General features: G+C 40.3%; 1 protein-coding gene and 1 long non-coding RNA gene across 15 annotated transcripts in view; one reads left to right on the forward strand and one right to left on the reverse strand.

The window, feature by feature from the left end:
- The window catches only part of NAV3 (neuron navigator 3), a 564,703-nt gene that overhangs the window by 355,283 nt on the left and 189,652 nt on the right, over positions 1-19,768 (forward strand). For 12 of the 14 annotated variants that reach the window (XM_075495976.1, XM_075495912.1, XM_075495921.1 and 9 more), the window contains 2 exons: positions 16,479-16,596; positions 17,287-17,339. In XM_075495976.1, coding sequence (XP_075352091.1) covers positions 16,479-16,596; positions 17,287-17,339 — 171 coding nt within the window. Of the gene's footprint in view, positions 1-12,874; positions 13,087-16,478; positions 16,597-17,059; positions 17,200-17,286; positions 17,340-19,768 lie in introns of those variants that run through there. The other 2 variants (XM_075495984.1, XM_075495992.1) reach the window with 2 other exon arrangements.
- LOC142407039 (uncharacterized) lies at positions 11,107-16,378 on the reverse strand. Its single transcript, XR_012774801.1, has 3 exons — positions 15,267-16,378; positions 14,607-15,139; positions 11,107-13,042 (listed from the first exon to the last, which is right to left on the reverse strand). It is a non-coding gene; the product is annotated as an uncharacterized LOC142407039 (long non-coding RNA).

Below are 19,768 nucleotides of genomic sequence, written 5' to 3' on the forward strand. Positions count from 1 at the left end.
CTCTTCATCCTCTGTGTCACGAAGCTCTGGGATGAGTGACTCACGTGATGTGGGGGTGGGAGGTGACATTCCTTCCCCGCCGTGGTTAGTCACCGCACGTCCTGCACCTCGCTGCTTCCCCTGAGTCACCCCATGGCCTCAGTGCCACCCCCTGTCCCGAGAGCTCGCTTCCCATTTTTTGCTGTACTTCTGGGAGTGCTGGGCTCCCTCTGCCTGCCTTGAACTGATTTTTGATACCTGGCAAAGATGACAGTGTTAGGGAAAGCAGTTCATACCACCTAATTCCACATGAAAAAGGATTAGGGCAGCACAAAGTTTTGAATGGCATTAGTGAAGCAACTGATCCAATGTAGAAACAAGTCAGCTTTTTAAGTATCTGCAAACAAGACACGCATCAGGCACTCGTTAGTACCATAAGCTTACAATAAGCTGTGATGAACACTTCCATTTGTGCAGCAGTGCCAAAGGGAGATGTGGTTGGGTTGTTTGTTTGTTTAGCTCCAGGCCCTAGGTCTTATCCTAAATGCAAAAATCCTTCTGTTTATGTGTTGTCTTCAGTGGAGCTATTTCTGAGTTCTTGTGGTACAGGTAGGAGGAGGCCAAACCCCAGAAATTTTAATGAAAGATCCAACTGAGAACGGATGAATGTGTTTTAACTCCTTTGTGGGGAGAGGAATGTTACTTATTTTTTTGCATCAGTATATGCTGCAGTTGGACATTCTTGATGGAAGTGAAGAGGATCTTGCCTGTGCTTGACGTGATGACATTGGGTGTTCTGCTGGTACACGAACTTACTGAAGTACATTGCTAACCCTTTGTCATGAACAGCTAGTAAAAATTTCAGATCTTAGTAGGTTATTCCCAGCAGAAGGAAAAAAAAGAGGAATTTTTAAATGCCATTTTCTGCCTTACATGAACTTAGAACAGCCTTCTATCTTAAAAGGAAAAAAATAAATAATCTGGGGCAATCTCCTTGACCGTATCCCGAGATTGTTTCAGCCATAACCTTAAACATGAAATGTTTATTTATTCTGCACATTGATACTATTCGGGTTATTCTGTGATTTTTGTTTTTCTGCAGTGGTTTTTCTGTTCCTGAGTTTTTTCTCTGCTTCTTCTAGTCAGCTCTTTTTTGTTTTTGTCATTCTCCCCAACTTATTTGAATCCCTGAGAGGCCTTGCATTTGCCTTTGCTCCAAGCAAAACTGCATGCTTAGATGTCTCTTAGAGATATACCTTATCTCTTAATTTAGAGATATCTTCAGAGAGACATCTTAAGAGATATCAACCTTCTCTCTTCAGGGAAAAAACAGTGATGAAACCTTTGATATAAGGATCTTTGATGAAAGGATATCTTCTTTCCTAATTGTTTTCTTTCTTAGTTCTCAATATTTGGTACCATATGAAATACTCCCTCCTTGTGTAAGATTTACAACACATCATATAGCAGAACTGCATGAACCAGTGGACTGCTTTTTAAGGCGTCTGTGAAAAACAGTTGGAAAAAATCTGACTGTAAGTAGGCTTACATTACTATACAGAATACAAAACAGTTCTACAGGAAGATGTTTTGAGGTCAGCAAAGTGTTTGAGTGCCACTCTCATTCCAGCTTAAAGGTAAGACCACATACAAGTTCTGTCCTTACTGCAGTGCCAGAGCTCCTGAACTTTCTCATCAGACAAGAGTATGATGAGGAGAAGTGTTGTTGGTTGGTTTCTTTTTTCTTATCTCTTAGGTGCTTTCTAGATATACGTGCAGTTTACTGCTTTTCATGTGAATAGGATGTTATATCTGCTACCAGGTAATTATGGCTATAGGGTTTTTTTTAACAGTGTTCGTCCTTCAGATTACCATAATGAATGTGTTAAAGGAACCAAGTGACAAAGGCAAAGTGATGGCAAAAATAATATTTCATGCAAAACCAGAAGTAATTATAGGAAGTATTTTCTATCTTGATTCTCTCCAAGCTGAAGGCAGTTTACTCTTCCCAAAGCAGAGTGAAGAGAGTAGGATCAAAGGGCATCCTAAAGCTTAAAGATGGTGGTGCTAGAAAGGAGAAGCATCACTAAGAGCTAGTAGGTACAGAAGGACACAAATAGGTTAAACACTATTTTTGAAAGGTTGCTGAGGCTTTTTACAAAAGCAGATGTGGTGTTCAAAGGGACAGAACACTTCCAATCTGCTCATGCAGGAGAGGTGAATACAGAGGCCCTGCAGCTCCAGGATCCGCATGGACTGCTTCAGGGTTTAAGAGGCCATTTCCCCCATGAGGGACACATGGGCAGGTTTGGAGTAGGCCAGGCCACACTGAGTCTGGCATGGCTCTCTAAAAACTCCACGGTCACAGTGACAGGAGGCCAGGAGCCAGCACCTTCCAGCCAGGAATAGAGAACAGCCTGAAGTAACTTTACAAATGCTTTCAAGGAACATCGAAAACTTAGGCAATGGAAAAAGAAAACTGTTTGTTGCTTTAAGCCTTTGTTCTGCCTCCTGACTTTGAGTGAATAAATACATGATGTTTGTTTAGAAGTGTTTGGGTTTCCCTGCAAACTCAGATTCTGACAGCTTTCCACAAAAAAGGCTCACTTGTGCCAAATTCAGATGGTCCAGTCAATTGAATAAATGGTGTAAGAAACTGGGCAAGGCATAACTAGTCTGAGGTGTTTGCATTGCATGTTCCCATGAAGGGCACCAAGAGGGGTGTGCACACAGCAGAGGACTTGCACAACGCTACAAGTTGTGCTCCAGCATCACACCTTCCCTAATTTTTGTAGCCTCTCTGCACATGGTCTTGCTATTCATTCAGTTGTTAGATTCTTCATGAACTCTGCTTATATAGTGCATATTCAATGATTGGAACATATATAGCTAAAACAATTAGATGATAACCATACTATCTACCTGTGGATTTAAGAAATTTTCTCAAGTCTTGGCTTTCTTCTTGGGTCTTTAGGTTTTCATAGCACAAGCTAAAAAATCCATCCAAATGCAAAGTGTAGGTTGTGGGTTTTTGTGCTTTTTTAAATAAATGTTTTACCTAGTAACTGCTGAAGGACATCTGTGAACCTCTCATGTAAACTTAAGTGCCCAGTAAACTTGTAAACATCTGTTTTGCACAGAGTGGACAACACGCAATTACATGCGTATGCTATCATCTTTAAATAACCTTTGCTTCACATCAGATAAATTCAGATGGGTTCCTTATTCTGTGGACAGTTTTTTGATTGAACATCATTGCAAGGCTGATTATGCGGTATTGTCACGTGCCCTTTGTATCACTGCGGCTGTTGTGTGATTGGAATTTGGAGCATGCTAACACAATGAAATGAAATATCCAGTTCTTAAGATAATTATTTACAGGACTGTGTTGTATCACTGAGTATCATTGTGAACATTTCAAATACCATTTTTAGGATGTAATATTTTTTAATGGCTTACAATACAAGACCCTTTATCATTCATATGCTAGCGTATGTATTTTACTACAGTATTTTCAGACATTTTACAGTGTTCCTTGGGGATCCAAATCCTGCAAGTTTGTTTAACATGTACCAAACTCACCTGTTCTGCACTGTGGTATAAATAACTGTTTATAAGAGCATACTTCTGTGGATTTTAAGTTGAAGAAATACAGTACATTTATATACACAATAGAGGGGTACATAATATTTTGGGAGAGACTCACTTAAATCTGTCTAGCTGAGTTGGGATTGCTTTACTATAAAACCACACTCTAGAGAAGCCATTTGCCCATTTTCATTTTTCTTTAATGTATGGAACATCTTTTTCAGTCAAAGAGACACAGATGAAACTTAAGTGGTTCAGCAGATTCTAGATCAGAGCTTGAGACTTAAAAGAGTTTTACTGCTGTGACTCAGGAATAATTATTAGGCAGATAATGCCAATACCATTGCAACCTGTAACAAGATAATGACAGTAACATAAAATGAAGCATTGATGTAAGTATGGGATTTTATTATTGATAGTGAGGTAACATGAACCTGCCCAGGGAAGCTGAGAACAAAGCCATCTGATGCAATGTTTGAGAAGCCTTTCTGTGGGACTGCACAACTTGAGAGGTACCTCAGTTTGATAAAATTTCAAACTTCACTTTCCACTCCAACTTGTAGTTCCCAAATGTATAAATTCTTCAAAAAAAAAGAATAAAAATACATTACGGTTCTATAAGTTTTCAGGAAGTTCCTCCAAAGCATTTCTCCTTACATTTCCATTTGAAATGAGAGACATTCAACAAGTCCTACTAAAAAAGGCAACCCTCTATTATCAGAGGCCTTCAAGAACAACTGTAAGAATTTAAGGAAAAACTTGTTTTAAGGACTATTCTGTTCCATACTTATTTTATGCACTAAATAATGTAGTAAATGGTTGGACTTTTAACAAAGGATATCTTTTGTACAGTAATTCCTGAAATATGACCTTCCCTCCTCCCCCAAAGAATTTATGTTCCTATGACCTACCTCACTTGCATTTTAGGTGCCTATATCCATCATTCTCATCCTCAGAACTCCCACTCAGCAGCTGCCTATTTTGGCAGCACTTATAGTCCGTCCATAGCCATCCCAGGTTTTTACATTAAGGATCTGTACAGACGTGAAATTGTACTTCTGAGAATGCTCAGAAGCCGCCTTGGCTCAACAAAGTCAAGCACCTTACCAGCAAGGTTTATTCAAAGGGCAGGTGAAATAAGCACCTGACTACTGTAACAAAAAGTTAGAGCTGGCAAAAAACAGCCCTGTGTTTCAAAATGAAATATTTATTATTCATTGGCAATAATTTTTTCCTGTTTAAAAAAAAATAAAATTAAAAAGCAGAAGTTAGAAGGTTAATGGGAAAGGTCAGAAAAAGCAGTTTTGCTTGTTCTAAAAAAGTATACTAAATGGAGAGCTGTCAACAGAAGTCCCTAAAGTAATACTCCACATGCCTCTGTACGATTAAAGCAGCTGTGTGGGCTCTCCTGGAGTGCCCGCCTTCTTGAGCAGAGCTACCTGAGGAGCTAGTGGTGCCATTAGTGCCATCCTACACCACAGCCTGAGAAAACAACTGAGCATAACATGGGATGAGACACAAGGTGGTAGGCTACTGGTTTAGGGGCTCATTTGAGAGGAGACATGATGATCCTTTTCCTAGGATCATTTCTGTTTCTTACTTACATAAGTAGGACAAAATACAGAAAGGCTCTTTGAAGGAAAGGCTGGAGCACAATCTCCTCAGTCCAAAATGAGTGCTGTAATCTCTAGCCAGCAAAGTTACTTGTTTATGTTTTCAGTGAGTCCCTTTCTTCTTCATCCTCTGCTTCCTGCTCACAACTTCTCAAATCTTGAATTATTTTCTGCATAGTGGTGTGGCTGCAATGAGAGTATCCCCTTCCTAATCCTTTACAGAAGCCTTTAGTCCCAGGGGGTGATTGTGTGGGAGGTAGAAGATATGGATTTAATTAAATTTAAAGGCAGTGGCCCTTTAAAGTGACCTAGTCAATCCCTATCCTTCATTTCTACTATTTTATCCAAGAGACAGGGTATCACTAGAGTGTGTATTTTAAAAGGAAACATAGGACAGTGAGTGAAGAGTTGCAGATGTGGAGAGCAGTCCCTTGAGGAAGAGGGTGGTGGGTGCTCCGTGTACGGCCAGTCATGAGGACCCAGAGAACAGACCTCAAACACAAAAGCGCCAACTGTTTTGTATCATAAGAGATATGTGTTTGGCCTTGAAGGAAAAAAAAAAACAGCATATGCCTAGAGCTAACAGTGCCATTTGTATTTACATGTCAGGTGGTGGCTATAGGGGAGAAGAAAAAGAAGAATGTCAGGTAGTTGCTGAGCTTCCATTTTCACACAGCTCTCTCAAGACCTTTCTTTTCTTCAGGTATCAGGCTCTTGCTATTCCAGATATGTAGTAGACTCCAACAGCTCGTTTGATTTGTATTTGTCTGTGCCTGGAGTCAGTGACGACAAGCCCTTCAGTTTGCATGTATGCCCAGGACTTGGAAGTGTTTTCCAGCTTTCAGTCCCACATCATCTGGTCATTTCTTTCTGTGCCCTAAAATTCATGTCATGTTATTGTGATATAACATTAAGAAGAAAAAAATCTGCATCTTGTTTGTAGGAGGAGAGATACAGATATCATAGTTTGGCTACTAGTTTGGAGCAATAGGGTCCAGTACTTATGCAAAAGTGTCTGGGTGAGCAGAGCTATGAATCTTACCTGTCTCAAAGCCTCAATAAATAACTTGAATGTTCATTTCTGTCAGAGTAGATCTTCACATAACTAAGCCCCGATCCTTCATAAATGGCTTTGCAATCTTATAAACTTCGGATCATTATCTGTCTTAATTATCATCCATTATCTAAACCTTCTTGGTCTTCAGACCTGAAGTTCACATATCAGTAAGTCAGTATTCAGCATAAGAATGTACTAGTTTGGTAGTAAAAAACTCTTTAATTAGAAATGGTGCATTTAACTGTTGCTAGATTTATTTTCTTTTTTTTTGGCAGGAGGAGTGGGTCTTGAGGTTGCTATTCTAATACTGAGCTGAGGGGGTTTTCGTTGTCTTCAGAGGTAAATCGTAGGTGGAAAAATTTCGAGTCATGAATCACATATCTTTGATGTTACATTGTGGGGTGCTATGGTCCTATAAAAGTGTGTAGCAGAACACAAAAGGTGGGATATATGTTAGAAGATTTGCATGGGAGACTGCAGATTGAACACAGATGAAGGACAGTCCCCAGGTCATAAGGACCTCCCTTCTTGAGACACAGCCTCTTTCCATGTGATGTGCAGCCAAAGCCTTCACTAGAGGCGTTTAGGCAGATTCCCCTTTTATAATAGAAAGGAAGGGTGTTCAGAACATTTTTAGGAGGAATCTAGAACCTTTTTCTTTCCATTATATGATCCCTCCAGATCTGGTTGTGTTACAAAAGCTGTATATGAGACAGGTCTTTTGTTAAGAAATGAGGATGATTATAATATTGAATCTCATTTGGGATGAAAAGTCTTCTGTTGTCAAAACTATAAGGTTATTATCTTCTCTTTGTTATTTAAGATTACTGAGTGGCAGAATTTACTTCATACATAAAATTTATTGTGCTGCATGATTGTTAATTTAAGTATTATCATCATCAGAATGGGCAGGCCTTTATTATGGGCAGTGCTTTCAATGGCGATCAAAGGGAAATAAGTCCTAAAGTGGTATTCCTATTGTACTGAGCTGCGTCCTTAGTCTTTCAAGTCCTGAAACACGGTTTTACATTTCTTGAACTGAAGAAGTATGTGTGTAGGCTGTCATCTCTGTAAGCATAATTTCATTTCCCTAAGCTTCAGGTAGGTAGCAAAAGGCAAAATGGTTGCACACACATGACCATTACCACTCACACATTCACCACCAAGACCTGTTTTAACAGAAAGTAATGACAGTAAGAAGAGGCCCAGATCGCTTATGCTTGAAATCATTAACATATTTACTTAATATTAATATTGTGTTGCCTTTAGCATCTCACTGGTGTGCTGAATGTGTGCAACACATTTATTGATATTAAAATCATAGAGTTGGTGACAAACAACTTTTAAACATCAAAGCCCAGAGAAAAATTAAGCAGGAGTTAAAGTGTCTTATTATACAATATGTAGCTCAGAAAGCAAACAGTTTATTTTGATTTGCAAAGCTATTCTTCCACATGAGAGGAAACCAGACAATTCAAATCAGTTTCTAAGCCTCAAAAAGTACAAGCTAGATGGAGACTTTATATTTAAAGTTGGTTGCAGTCTTATTTGCCACTGTTTTCTCACAAGAAAAGAACAAAAGTATGTCTTAATATTTTTGCATCTTTATATATCAGAAATTTGCCTTCCCACACTTAAAAAGAAGTGCTGGAAAAGAGGGTTATTTTGATCCCTGGGCCAAGTTCTTTAATGCCAAATCGCAGTGCAGAAAGAATGTCTCCATCCAAGTTATAAATCCTTAAAATGAGCTTTGATGGAAAATCTGGAGTAGTTTCACAGTGGAATCTCCTCAGCTCCATGTGAGAAGCCCCGTTGCTGCTTTGCTAAGGCAGGTGCCCACTCCATCCAGGAATGGTCTGGCTGATACTAAGCGTGGCTTCTTGCTTGTGAACAAAAAAGGAATCAGCAAAGCAATGATGATTTTGTTCTGTAAAGTACTTCGTGATTTCCAGTCAGGTCTGAGATTGTAGAAGTTTTTTCTCTGTTCTTCTGTGTTGTCGTGATATTGGTGAGCCGCTAAGGAAACCTATGCAAATTCAGTTCATTTTTCCGTTTACAGAAAGCTTGACTTTGCTTACTGTGGGTTTGTTTATTAAAGTGAATGCAGGACTAGTCATGAAAATTATCCTAGCAGTGACAAGACATTTATGAGAAATAAGATTCATGCAAGTTTAGAGTATAGGAAGTCTCATTCAGGGGAATGGAATGGGGCCTCTGGTGTAGAGGGCCATCATTGCTATCCTGGATGCCCAGAAAAGTAGAAATATGGCTTTCTTTTTACCCTTCTTCCTTTGGACAGGCACAGATGCTCCTTCCCAAATCAGCTGTTTCTTTCAGGGGAGATCTCTTTAGCCAGGAACTGTCACAGACAGCCACAGCTCAAGCTTTGGGCAGGCTTGGATGATGTTCAAGTGTGTGCGCACATACAGGAGAGAGAGGGAGTTTCATATATTTCAGTTTGTTTATTTGTATTAAAGAATGCTGGCACTGTCCTTTTGATCAAATTAATTTCTTCACACGTCACCACTGTCAAGACCAAAGCATGTCCTCCCCTTGTATTTGTCACTACTATAGCATCACACCAGCTTACAGAAGCATCTCAGTGTATGTCCCAGCAGGCAGGACAGTCAGCAGCTTTTTCTGTCACATACACTCCCTTTCCCCCATCACTTCTGGGGCACGCATATGTCAACATTAACAGGAAGGGTTGCTCTGTAGAGAAAACCAGTTTGGTATTAAGGAACCAGCATCCAAGGTACACATTTTGGGGCTGGAGGGTTACTTGGATTAGTTCTCGTTTTGTTGCATGGACTAAATGCTGGTTAGTGAATGGAGTGCATTCAGCATGCTCTTGAAGCACATCTCTCCATTTCATTTCATGTGAAGGGAATCTCTGAGAGAGCACAAGTGATACAAGACTGCCTTTAGAAGCGCGCTCCTGATCTGAACTAAAATGCTAAGACAGATTTACCTTCTGAGTGCGGTCTCTAGGTGTAACACTTACTCCCAGCAGGGAATCCTGGTCTTCCTCATACTAATCAAGTTAACTGAGATGTTTGTTTGAATCAATGTTTTATGTAAAAGCTGTATTGAATAACAGGTCCTGTATTTTATTGTACTTTCACTAAACAGATGCTGAAATGTACTTCAAAGTTAAAAAATATATCTAAGAAATAATTCCAAAGTTGTACAGACAAATATATGGAGTATTTATAAGAGGAAATCTCAAGGCTGACTGTTTTGGAGGATTGCTCTGTGTGGCACTTAGTATTGTCTCCTGTTAATTCAGGAAGCTCAAGGCCAATATTAACTGTGGTGGTGTCGCTCCCATAACAAGTATCGCTTCGCAGCAGCAGCACAAGTCTGCAGAGAAGCAGCTGTCTGGTTGGGTCCTCTGCAGCTGCAGGATGAATATCTGGCTCCTTCCTGTGGTACTTTACTGCTATTGCACAGGACTGAAGAGTAGCTGCAATAAACCAATAAACAAAATGATACGATTCAACTGTAAAGCCAATCTGTATGATTCTTTTCAAACCATGAAAAAGTTATTTCATTCTATAAAGAGTTGGATTTTTAACTGTGCCATATACAAATCACTTAGCAAACCTTACACACAAATACACACACAAATACATGCTCAGAGGCTTGTACTGTTACCTTTCATCTGGCACAGATGCATCAAAAGTCTTGCCCCTGTGCCGTTGGTGAATATTGGCCTCAAACACATGTATTAAATTAATTCTGAGTTGGGGTTTGGTAAGAAATGGGAAGAAAGAGAGCACATTAAGTCAGTACAAATGTTACTTGGGTGAGTAGATCACAAACCGTAAGTGAAACTTGGAATATAAAACAACCCCCTTAAAGCTGGGTAAGTCACCTAAAGCTTGCCAGTGATTGTTGAAGAGTATTGTTTCTATTAATTTTCTTAGCTGGGATTAGTGGAGTTTTATTTAATTGTATTTTTATCTGAAAATTACTGAGTAGTGTTGATGGATACATGCTGCTATTTACAAAATAGAATCATGCTATAGGGATTCTGACATTTTGGTTAATTGGTATGTAGCCCTCTAAATGGTTTCTATTCCTTAACTCGTAATTGTTCTCATTTGCTCAGTGGGATTTAGAAACAGGGTTTGTGGAATGTCATTTAATACTCATTTCATTTTGTTAAATGAAATGCATTGGCTTCCATCTTGCCTATAAATTAAGTCATTCTAGTTTCATTTTCTGGCCATATATTTTTAATTGTGTAAATATTTTTCCTTCTCATGTAATTTGCTTAATGTTACAAAAAGTGCCACCCCCAGCTTTACTTTATAGCAAATGAGTCGCAGTGTGTTTTCTATAGTCCATTAAATCTGGACATAAATTGGATGCTTGATCTGTCTCTTATGGCAGTCTAAATGTGAACCATTGTTTTCCATAGCCCTTTTCCTTGCTAAATGGGGGACTGAAACGAATAAATTATTCTTTTGCAACCCAGAGAAATAACCTCCAATAAGAAAATATTTAAAAGGTCAGATCCTGCCTTCCAGTTAAGTTTTCCTTAGTGCAGAGTCAGTGGGAAGAAGAAAGGTGTCTCATTGTAATCTGATTTCCTCACTCTATTCTAGCGCTAGTCAATGCATTGCCCAGCTTCTCTTTATAGATACAAGCAGCTTCAGGGACACTCCAACATGTGTTTTGCTACCCACAATTTATTAGCCAAGAATAGCTACGTTGAAGTAGAGCTGTGGTCATGCCCTCTCCTCTGGCAAATCCTCTTCATCAGGGACTCTGGGACTGTTATGTAGGCTCTGCTGGGTGTTCAACATACAGGGTAGGCCACACACTGGAAAACCGCCTAGGAAATAGATATACAGCCTTTACGGCCCATTTTGTAGCATACTGGAGAACAACAGAAACAAGTCATCAGTCTCTTCTTCTATGAGCATGATTTGAATGAGCATGTATGAGGGAAAAGCTCTAAGTGCTATCAACTATCAGTTGTGTCCAATGGCAACATTTTAAGCAGGGTAAATACATTACACCAGAAAGTCATATAGCCCTTTTGTTAAGCTAACAGTGCCATATTTCCACTTTGACTGACTGTTAAAATTCTGGTGTTGGGGCTTTTTAATAGTTTCATTTTCCTTTATTCCAAATTTTTTAAAAGAAAAAAAAAAGGATTATGAAATGTATTGACATAATCCAATCATAGAATAAAAGACAGAATCCTGCTGTGCTAAAAAGTAGTATTGTATATTGCTGTGAACCATTGCAACCCAGGTATACTGCTAGCAACACTTTTGTAACAGATAACTTTTCCCTCCATTTCTCCAACTCTTGTTTGCTACAAGATAAAGAGGAAAGAAAAATCTGTGGGAAGCTTGCTGTTGCCTACAGATTCCTTTTGGGAAAAGGAGCTCTTAAAAAGGAATGGAGTTCTTAAAAAGCCTCCCCACCCCCAAAGGTATTAGGGTGGTATCGTGCACAGAAGAGAGCATGAGAGTGAGCACTGGGGGACAGCATTTCCATTCTTTCATGCTGATGAATGAGGATACAGTTGTCTCCTAGTGAGTATTTTAAAGGATAAGTGATGAGAATTGGATACTATCTGTTTATTCCCACATATTTGGGGAGGAGGAACTTTTTCATATAGTGGAAAAATATTTAAATATTTTTCAAATATAACCTATGCTCCTAAATGGCATGGAAATCTGTCACGAGGTCGGCATAACTCAGTTGGCAGCAACTGCTGTTCTTCCTAAGCAGCAGCATTGGCACATAAGGGAGTGACAGAGGCATACTCTAAGTATGGAAAGCTGTCTTCTCGATAGCAGCAGGAGACCATTTTCAGATCTGAAACTCTATATTCTGCAGCAAACAAGCAAAAATATGCAGAAGGATCCTGATTCTCGGAATATGCATTTTCCCACCAAGTCTATTTATAAAAATGCCTGATAAAAAAGCATATAGAAGAAATGATTACAACTCAGAATATCTGGGTTGTATTCCCAGCTCTGTTTGCCCTTGAGTGAGCCACATTAAAAAAAAAAAATCCGCCGAGACAGCCTTTATACCTCAGTTTCCCCACATCTACAGAAATAATAAATATGTAGGAGTGATCTCATTTGTGCCTGGAAAGCACGTTGAGATGCTTTTGTGGAAGATGCTAACGAAGTGTCATGCATTATTATTGCATTAGGCTGACTGTACTTCTGAAATCCATCTGACATTTCCCACTTGACATTGATTGTGGGTGGTAACATTTCTGTATTAATTTTAAAGAGGATGCATTATAGCACTGCCTGATGTATAATCACACGGTTTATGATCAAAGCATTTTCTAAGAAAGGCAGTAACCTGTGAGATCCTTTCTCTTTTTCACTTCGTTAAACTACCGCATTACCAAGTGTATTGTTTCATTACGGATCCTGCCAAGCAGCTCTACTGTGCTCCTTATAGCTACGTGTGAAGTGTCGAGGTGAAGTTCATAACTATATTTGGGTATCAGAGTTTATTTCCTCTACTCTCTTGAAGGTTAGCATGACAAGCGGCTGAGGAATGCTAGGGGAAACCGTTGTTAACATGAGCAGGCTGTGCCCGAGCTCGGCTTGCCCCGCTGAATCCTGTTTCGTGTTGCAAGCAGTTAAATCACCAGGCGCCGCGACAGGGCTCGGACCACACAAACACAGGATCGGGTCTGTTGCGTTATCGTGTTGCTGAGACTGGTCCTTCGCGTCACAGATAACGACGGCTCTCCCATATGTTGTCAGCGGTCGGAGCCTAGCGTTGAAGTCGAATACTCCCCGGTCAGACGTGCCTGTAAAGCAGGGTGGTAGGAGAGGAAGCTTGGAGAGGAAATGAGTAAGTCAGCAGCCCGGCCCAGTGTGTAGCTGGAAGGCAGGGTTACTGGAGCAAGCAGTGGAGCGGGGAGGAAGTGTTGCAACGACTAACCCTCATGTGTGTGGTGTTCTCTGAAACAGCCTCATCATAGAAAAATCTAAGATAAGAGGAGTTTTGGGAAACATCACTGCACAATTAGTGCAAGATGAAATGATCTGTTGCTAGTTCCGAAAAGAGGGGGAGCATGCATAGCTCCCCCCTTAGAGGTGCTCAGCACCCAGTGAAAGGGGAGCACCCATAAAAAGCAGACTGTTGCATGAAGCTACTGATTTTTTTATCTTCTGTTCTGCATGACTTCTATCCTTTGCAAACTGAGTATTGTCAATGATGATGTACACTGGAGCTTTATGTTTTCCGAAGGGGTTTAAGATAAAATTTCTAGAGGTGCATAGTTACATTGATACTTAAAAATTGTGGAGGGGAGGATTCTCTACTTCCCATATTTGCATCAGAGAATTTAATGTAAAAAGAATATAGTGGCGTGTATATTCTTATAATTTCATGTGTATATCTACATCCTTTTCATTTTTTACAACTGACTCCTGAGCAGTTGGGTCCCTGGAAGAATGAGATGAATGAGAAGGGCATCCTACGGGGAAGGGGGGAAACAGAAGCAAGTGGTGATCCCTACCGAAAGAGAGGAAATTAAATGTGACATTCCACTGCCAACTGGGTGTTGGTTTGCTATATTGTCTCTGTCAACGACTCTTTGCCTTTTTGATTTTTTTTAGAATACTTCTAAAGTGAAAAAACTCCTCGTTTACCACTGCCTCCTCCCAGTATTTTTTCTCTACCATTCCATTACTATCAAAATGCTGACCATCAGTAAAGTTTTTGTATTTGCGGATTATCAACCTTTGTTTACAAAACACTGTTTACATTCTTTACGCCTGTCACTTTTGAATTAATGAGAAAAGAAAATTATGAAGGGGGTGGATGGGTGGGTGAAGTCCATTCTTTGAATACTAGATACTTGCAAAGCAGCTGCTAGACTGAAATTTCCCTGGCTGCTTAGTGAGAGGATAGTTCAAACTGTAGTCAAAATTAGGATTGGTACACCAGATTATGTTTGGGTGTGACAAATGAAAAAGGAAATGCTTGGTAAAGTATTTTTATTTGTAATGTGAAACTAACCTAAAATAATATTAGTGGGTATTAACTTCTGTATGTTCCAATGGATCAGTTTCATCAGATTACAGAAAATAGTTCTGCTTATAGTAATAGCTCAGAGAATATTTCTGAGACATTACTTTAGAAGAATGACTGAAGTTGAAATACTAGTAGTAGGGAATACATGATGCTATGGGTGTGGTATGCATCTTTTATCATCATGATTTTATATTGTTCTAAATATGTGTTCAGACAATCTTTAGAGACTCCACATTAGCATTCATTATATATGGTTATACAGTTGAAGAAACGCTTTCTTAGCTACAGTTGGTGTTAAAAAACATTTTAATGGAGCCTTTCATGTCACTCACCTGTAATAGTGAAAAAAGACTATCAGTCAGTGAAAACACAGGTGGCTGAAGCAGACTTCTGGGTGCAGCAGGGAAATTTAGGGCCTCATCTAACAGCAGCATCCTTTGGGTACGGGAGAGCTGAATCTGCTTCCACAGTTTAATTCTATGGAGTTATCTAAAGTTCTAAAGCTGTCAAGAAGGCTATGGCAAACCAGCTGGTGATCCACCTGCAGGAGCATGGGAAGAAACAGGGTAGAGCAAACAAGTTACAATTCTCTGTCTCTTTTAATGAAAAGGGAGAAAATCTGTGACAAAGGTACTCAGATAGTAAAGGAGTCCCTAGCATGTGAGCATGGACTCAGCAGTGACACTTTTGCTGGGTGGAAAGTGGATGCTGGTTCTCTGGGTAAGACTCTGGACTGGGAATTGCATCCATTCTCCTGCCCTGGCTCTGCCACAGATTTCCTTGGTGAACTAAGCAAGTAGTTGATGGCTTTGGCCTCTGTTTTTCTGTTCACAAAATGGGATTCTGACCCCTTCCTCCCAAGGGTCTGTGGGGTTAAATAAAAGGATGTTTATAAAGTGAGCTCATATTGTTTTTATGGAAGAGGTGCAGCTTCAACATTTTCAAACAATATTCTCAGCAGAGAAAGAACCTTAGATATTATATTTACTTACACAGTGATGCTGTCGTACATATAAGCTTTCTCTCAGTGGTAACATCCCACGGCAGTGGGAGGTTCTGTCCAAGTCCTTTTTTCTGGGGTGAGGAGAGAGGCCACGGACACCCCGCAAAAGGGAGCCAGCGCTGGCTGCCAAGGGCCACCGATACCCTCCAGCTGTGTGACACCCCTGCGCCAAGCTCCGCGAGTCCGAGCTGCCTCTGCGTGCTGGGACACCCCGGGATGGCATGAGCACCTCTCGGGCTACACTCTTCCTTCGGTACATAGGTGAAGGTGTCTCTTCCTCTTATCCCACCCTAAGTCAACCTGGTTCCCTTTGTCTGCGTGCTGTAGGTGTTACCAAATGAGCTCTCCGTGTACGTATACGCCTTACAAAATGCCTTCAACCTCTCTCTTCAACGCCCCCTCCTCCCGTATTTTGGAGGATGTAGTTCAGCTGGTCCTTTTCAACGCTTTGTTGATAAGTGCCATTTTTGTGCTGCCTGTTGCTAAGTATTTGGTGCTGCTCAGTCTCACCCTTCCCCCCTCCTCTTTTGGCGGAGAAAGGACGCAGCATATTTGCAGAATATATACTCTAATTCCAGCGATGAGACTACTGTACATCTGGTGCTCTCAGTCTCCTCTGTGCACATTACAGCATGCTGAACCGTAGGCGAGGGGACAAACGACCTGTCCCTGCGTGACAGGACATGGTGATTCCTGCAGAAAGTGTCGCGGAGGCATCGCCGGGCGTGGGATCGCCAGCGACAACCTGACGAACTTTTATCAAAAGGCAGGCGCACGTCCCTGCTGTCACTTTCTCTTAGGCAGCCCCAGAGGGTGAAAGTTGGTGGTGGGGCATGCATAGAGGTAGAAACACGGTGGGAGGTGGAATTGCGGTAGATGTGACTGATTTACGACAGGAGTTTCCTTTACAGTCATAAGGGGAATTTTGCTCGGTCACAGCAAGTTTGAACCCTCGTGAAACAGCCTGAATCATTTGAAGTTAAAATAAAACAGAATGGCAGGGGGAGGGGCATGGCTGTTTAAAAAAAAAAAAAGGGCAAAAAACACAACGTTAAAATTGTTTCCTTTGGTGCTGACTTCTTAAATGGGAATGTGATCCAGAATAGTTCTGGTGTGCAAGCCAACATTTGTTTTAAGAATTTTTATTGTCTTCTTTTCTCTCTTCCCCCTCTCCCCCTTGCCCTCCCCCTCTGCTCTGCAGATTTACACTGACTGGGCTAACCACTACCTAGCAAAATCTGGCCACAAGCGGTTGATCAAGGATTTGCAACAGGACATTGCAGATGGAGTTCTGCTAGCAGAAATCATCCAGATCATTGGTAAGACCAGGGCTGAGAGAAGCACTGCGAGCTGACTCCTTGCATGGGGGAATATATAATTCAAGTTGAATGTATTTAACAATAAGATGAACCCTGAATAATACAATTTGACTGGGTCCATATGTCTCTGATATTTGTGTGGTTCGTCCTTGTCTTAATTAAAAAATATGTTTATGTGAGCATGTTTGGAAGTGGCTGTTTAACCATACTTTAAATGGCCAGAACTGTATCTTACACACTTTGAATTGTCAGAAATGAATGCTCCATTAAACCATATGTCTCCCATGTGTGCATTTTGTTAGTTGGAGTGGCTCATACTTTCTGGGATGCCTTGAAACTGTATCCTCACCCTGCAAAGACAATTGTGGAAGATTTCATGTCAGCAGTTATTTTGCAGGGGCTGAAGAATTAGCAGTGACCTCCTTCGCACTTCCCCCTTTGCATGATTTGGCATGTGGAAGCAACTGCTGCTAACAAGAGTGTTGTTACTGTACGACTGAGCTTTACTTAGAAAGGAGCTCTGTGTCAACAAAACCCTGTGCACTTAATTGCTGTCTCTTTTCTGCTCTTCTTCTGTTTTTTTTTTTTGTTTTGGTTTTTTAGGTGGTTTTTTTTTTTTGGCCAGGGGGTGGTAAGGAAAGTTTTGTCTCATTGTTTACTTCTGCTTTTCTCCTCACTGTTTTTGTTTAGCAAATGAAAAGGTTGAAGATATCAATGGCTGTCCCCGGAGCCAGTCTCAAATGGTAAGAATAAAATATATTTTTAGTCTGTGTTGACACCTCTGCACTTTCCTAAAACGCTTTTTAATAATGATTTATTTAAACTGTGAATATTCTGTCCCACGTTTACCATAAAGTCCTAATTCTCATATAGTGTTCCTGGTACTTTTTTTCCACATGTGCTTAATGTTTGTCACTTCATTTCTGTGCTTACTAACTTTGGGTCTTGAGGTAACCCAGCAGCAAAAACTTCATCACTTCTAATTAATCCAGAACTGCCTTAGCAGACTTGTTCTTCTGATGAGCCAGATAATTTCATTTAACTTCATTTTTAAGGGCAGTAAATCCAAGAACAAATTTTTAAGTGGAGTCTTTGTGTCTGGAAAACTGGTTTGATGAACAAGACTTGCCAAATTATTTTTGAATATAAATAGCCTTTTGGATTGTCCACTGTAAAGTCCAGTTAGATGCACTGACTCAAGACTTTCAGAAATAGCACTTTAGTCATATAGTGCTCTGAGCTATAGCTGGCAGCTGCTTAAAGACATTTTAATACTCTCAGGCACGAAGCATTTTGTGACTGTGATTCATATGGAGTCTTATTAATCTTTTACTGTGTTTATGGCTAGTCAACTACATTTAATAAGATAAAGCCTCCTTAGAAGGCTGCGGAACTGACAGGTACAAAACCTGAGCCTCAGTAACATCACCATGCATTTACTGAATCATTTGCAGTTCCAGTCATGCTCCCTCATGCTGAGGACTTTGCCTTTCTGTTCACATCCAAATAGTATGTGAATAAGGTGCACAATTGTGTAGCTGCAAGGATTTTGGAGCGTAATGGTTTGGATGAGCTTGCATAATAGCAAACTGCTGAAGCTGGGCTTAAAAATGGAAATGGAGTAGAAGAAAATTTGCATCTATTCAATGCATATTTTAAAGGGGGAAGGTATTTGCATCTTTTTTCTACAAAGCTGCAAAAGGTAAAAGGAAAAATTTTGAGTACCAGTGAAGTGAATAATCAGGTCTTTTGGTTCTTACTTTTCAAAAAATGTGCAGACTTAGAATAAGTTTTTTCTCTGGCTTTCAGGCTTTTTGAAACAGTCCATAGTAAGAATATATGCAATTTCCTTAATAATAGTTATTATTTTAATTACTCATATTACAGCAGCACCTAGTGGCCCTGGCTGAGAACGCTGGGAACTCCAGCGTGGAACTCTAATATTACACACACAGATCGAGAGATAATCAGTCTCTACTTTAATCACATTAAAACCTGCCATTCCAGACAGACAAGACAAACAAGAAGAGACAAAAGCACAGAAAAGTGATATGATTTCCTGAGGTTATGTAACTGGTTAGTGGCCATCTAGGACTGCTTAGGGACCCACCACTCTGATGTCTATCGAGCTTCATTTCCATGAGAGAAAGCCGGGCTGCAGAGAGAACTATTCACTCTCGCAAAGTTTTCATCTCCAAAGCGACAACATTTGTGTACGTTCACTGTTGATAGGTAAATCTTTATGTGGCATAGGGATTTTGGATTTCATCTCTAGCCCTGCTGCAGTTATGGGAGAAGCATGGTCAATGCATGCCTGTGCCGCAGCAGTACCTGTGCGAATCTCTTCGTGTCCGTCCTCCTCCTCCCGTAAGCACATCTCTCAGCACAGCCAGGCCAAAGACTGTCTCAGGTGCTCTGGGTCTCAAACCAGGTGCTTCGAACACTCCTGTGCATAGTCATACATCAGTGCTTGCACCGTGCTAAGGCGTCACGTTTAGCCACTTGAACTTCATAGAAATAGAATATATTTTTTCACCCTTCTTTGATTTGGTCTCTGTACTGTATTGTTTTATCTCTGCAGTCTGATCGGATTCTTTTCCTGCCTTTTGACATACCAATTTTATACTGCTGATTTCTTTGACTAAGCTAGGAAATTTAAAATGTAGTTCAAACTTGTCAGCTTTCCTCTCAGAGCATCTCAGAGACCCCAGGTTTTGAGTCTGCTCTCCATTTGTTTCCTTTGGGTTGTGCACTGATCTAGCCTAGCTGAAGGCACCACCTTCTCACACTTTCAGGTAACTTCCCTTGGCAGTGCTCACTTTTGTTAGCCTGCTCAGTTAATGATAAGCCAATTCTCTTCTTCTTGTAGCAGTGGACTCTTGGGTGTTTGTAATGTGCAGAAAAAAAAATGTAACAGTGGTCGAAGCTAGTTTACATGTTTGACATATGCCAGTATGTAGCAATATGTCCTGTCAGGATTTGTCAGAACATCAGCCATCAAACCAGCAACAGTCATGATATTCCTATAGCATGTTTGTTAGCCATTCATTCACCGCTTTCATTTTAACATTTTTAGTTAATAAACCTCAAGAATCCCACCACCCTTTTCTTTCACATATGTTTTCATGATCCTTGCTCTCATAACTTGCAATTAAGGAGAAATGTTTTCTGT

This window comes from Mycteria americana, chromosome 1, assembly GCF_035582795.1.
Source record: "Mycteria americana isolate JAX WOST 10 ecotype Jacksonville Zoo and Gardens chromosome 1, USCA_MyAme_1.0, whole genome shotgun sequence".
NCBI classification, from domain to species: domain Eukaryota; kingdom Metazoa; phylum Chordata; class Aves; order Ciconiiformes; family Ciconiidae; genus Mycteria; species Mycteria americana.